At 41.2% G+C, this 3,424-nt stretch overlaps 1 protein-coding gene across 1 annotated transcript in view; it reads left to right on the top strand.

The window, feature by feature from the left end:
* The window catches only part of OSBPL10 (oxysterol binding protein like 10), a gene marked incomplete at its 5' end in the record, with an annotated part of 201,287 nt that overhangs the window by 76,234 nt on the left and 121,629 nt on the right, over positions 1-3,424 (top strand). Inside the window, one exon of the mRNA XM_019533536.1 lies at positions 2,878-3,066. Coding sequence (XP_019389081.1) covers positions 2,878-3,066 — 189 coding nt within the window. The remainder of the gene's footprint in view (positions 1-2,877; positions 3,067-3,424) is intronic.

Here is a 3,424-nt window from a genome sequence, read left to right as displayed (position 1 = left end):
ACCTGCAGATGCTGCTGGCAGTGGCCCATAGCGATCAGCGACCTCTTGCAGACACTGCTGATGGTATAGGCAGTGAGTGGGGGTGTGTGGCAAGTGGTGACTGCTTGCCGACACAGCTGGCAGCATTGGCGGTGCTTCTTTCAGGGGGTGCACCGCCAATCTCAGGGGGTGCATGTGTACCAGCGTGCATCCCCTATGTGTTGCCAGTGGTTTATAGCTCAAAGATATCATCATGGAATAGGAATTATGTCTTGTAATTGTATACTATTTGAGGTGATGCATTAATGTAACCTTTTTAGGAGCGTCACAACAAGCCATGGACTATATTAGGGGCTGAATCTTATGGGGTTCCCAGAGGCTTCCCTGTATATTAGTAAAGATTAAAGAAAATCACTTGACCCAATGGGACTCAGCACTCAATATAGAACAGGGTTTCTCAACCTGTAAGTTGTGACCCAGAAGTGGGTCACAAGAATATATGAAAGGATTAGAGACAAACTTAAAAAATAGATTCTCCTTTAAAGAAAAGCCATGGCTTTTCCCTGGCAGGCTCTAAAAGTTTCAGCCTGCAAGGGACTGCTTGGGGGCTTCTGCCCCCCCTCCCTTGCCCACTGGGAGGCTGGGTGCAGGGGGCAGCAGATTGGGAGTGAGGGGTACTGGGTTGGGACTGGCCATGGGTCCTGGTACCAAAAAGGTTGAGAAACACTGATCTAGAAGATCCCATTAAGTATCTCTGTGATGCTTAGTTGAAGTTCTCAGACTGTGGATTTTTATCTCCAGAGATCATAGGCAGATAAGGTTCTTTGAATAAATGTGATTTCTTTTATTAGACCAACTAAATAGTTGGAAAAATTGTTCTTTGAAAGCTTTTGGGCACAAACACCTTTCTTCAGGCATAGGGAAAGTTTGTCTCTAGAGATAAATATCTTTGTTAACAGCAGTATATGGAAACGAAAGGTAACAGACCTAATTACCCACCCATCAGCCCTACTGTCTCTCTGCAAGTTTGTGTACACACAAGTGCAGTTTCAAGAACTTAAATGAATAAAGGATATCTAACAACAAGAATTCATTTTTTATAGAAAACAGTGATTAAATTTGAGGCTTCCTGAGCAGTGATTTAAATAATGATTTAAATTGATTTGGTTTAAATCAAAACCACCTGAAAGTAGAATTACGTGCTGATGGGCCATCTCATGATAACCTGTTTATGAGAGACGAGGATTTTTGTGATGGCTTTTATTGGACCAGCTGTATAACTGGGCAAGTTTTTGGGCATCAGGTATCCTTTCTGAGGAAAGGCACTTGATGCCCAAAAGCTTGTCCAGCAGCTCTTCCAACTATACAGTTGGTCCAATAACAGCTATCACAAAAACTATTTGCTTCTTAGACACTTTCCTGAACCATCATGGCTATAATACTCCAACCCTACTACAGCTTTATTTGTGTGCATGCAACTCTGATATATGTCATGACAAATATCTCTAATGGTCATATCCATGCTAAGCTGAAAATTTAAGTACTTAAGGCCTTCTGTAATATAAAATACCTTTGAATGAAGCTGGAATAGCAAGACTCTTAAATGATCAGAAGTGGGAATAGTGGAAATCTTATGTTGCAGTTGTGGTAGTGAGGAGACTTTTAATAGATCATGAATGGATGATAGATCATGTTTTGGACGCTTTCTCTCTCTTCTGTCCTTCCCTTCTGGTTCACATTCTAAAAGAACAATCTCTTAATGTTTTTAAAACCTATTCCTACTTTGGTTTCCAGGAAAACTTAAAATGTTTATTGCCGCTCTGAGAATTTTATAAGTGAAGTGCCAAACTACTTCAGAAAGTAATCCCATGAAGGCAGTAACATTAATTAATTTCCTGTTAATAATATTACTGTATCTACTTGCATCTAAGATGACCCCCTACTAATTCAATTTATATACATGGAGAATTTATAAATATTGTTATAATTTTCTATTTATAGAATCTAATTATTGGAGGGTCATCTTTAATTCATCCTCCCCCCCACCCCGCTGCAGGAGGGCAGGTGGAATGGGGAGGTCAAAGCAGCTTGCCCCCTCTTCTCCCCCCTTGTTCCCTTTCCCTTGCTTTGTGCTGGCAGGCTCAATTCACACTGCAACCTGGGGCATTGAGCACAACTCCGCCCCAGCATCTGTTGCAGCCATGCGAGCTGTCCACCACTGCTACAGGACTGGGGTCATGCACAGTGCCCCAGGCTGCAGCATGCAAGGACACTGCTGGTGTGGAGCAGGGGAGGGAGAAGGGCAGGGAGGGGAGCAGAGGGATGGGGCAGGCAGCTGTGGCTATGGCACTGATCCTAGATAGGGGCTGGAGCCTGAGTCATAGCAGTTGCCTGCCCCTCCACCACCACAGTACTTGATTCTAAGACAAGGGGCTTCCCCTTGCCCTCCCCCCCATGTTAAATGTTGGGGAAAAGCCTTGTTTTACAATTGAGCAAATACAGTAATTCAGCAAGCATGTCTTATGAATTACAGGTCAGTGTCTTTTTTTATTTAAAAAAAAAAAATCCTTTATTAGTATCATTGGAATACTTTTTGTTCTTATGAAGTAGGTTAGTAGTCATCTTTTAAACAGTGTTTGATTACAAGGATGCCTATAGCATATTAAATATAGCAGTGGACTTGAACTGGGGACCATGCCTTGGACATCCCAAATGATAAAGCACATAGCAGGCTTTTTCATATATATTACTTTCATTAGCAAGGCCAGAGTGCCTTTGAACCTCCGGGTTCAGTTTTATGATAAAAAATATATACGCTCTTTCTTCTAAAGTACTAAATTAAATTGCATATGATGTTTGTGTGTGTATTAAAATGAATAAATATCCTGTTTGTTCTAGAGTAATTCCTCACGAAACAGAAGCTTCTCTTTGCTTCCTCATGGAACAACTAATTCTGCATCTCCTAGTAGTCAAAAACATCTGAGTCAAAGCGGGCCTACGGTTGTCACCATTACACACCACAAATCGCCAGCAGCAGCCCGAAGAGCCAAGAGCCAGCAGTCTGGTCAAATGCATGAAGTCAGAGAGGTAAGAGCTTCTTTGGTGTCCCTATTATTTTTCAGGTATATGCATTCTTACTTTCTGTGTTTTTAGACATGTACTTTCTAGGATAAGTTTTTTGAAAGTTTAAATATAATGACCCTCAATTTTTTTATTATAGTATGATAATCTGGGTATACAGTTGCAGATAATGTATATATGTTTACTTTGAAATAAAACCTCTACAAATAGAGTACCATTTAATTTTTCTTTTAATTAGTTGACTAAAATCAAAGTTTTAAACTTGTATCGTAGGAATCTACATCAAACAAACTATCCAGGTATGATGTCAAACTTGGGCGACTGGTACCACCTTAGTTGGGGGGGGCGGGGGGCACATGCTCCC

Source organism: Crocodylus porosus, unplaced genomic scaffold, assembly GCF_001723895.1.
Source record: "Crocodylus porosus isolate Cpor-Errol unplaced genomic scaffold, CroPor_comp1, whole genome shotgun sequence".
In the NCBI taxonomy this organism is placed as follows: domain Eukaryota; kingdom Metazoa; phylum Chordata; order Crocodylia; family Crocodylidae; genus Crocodylus; species Crocodylus porosus.
The sequence above is the reverse complement of the archived record's forward strand: the minus strand, read 5'-3'. Positions and strand labels throughout refer to the sequence as shown.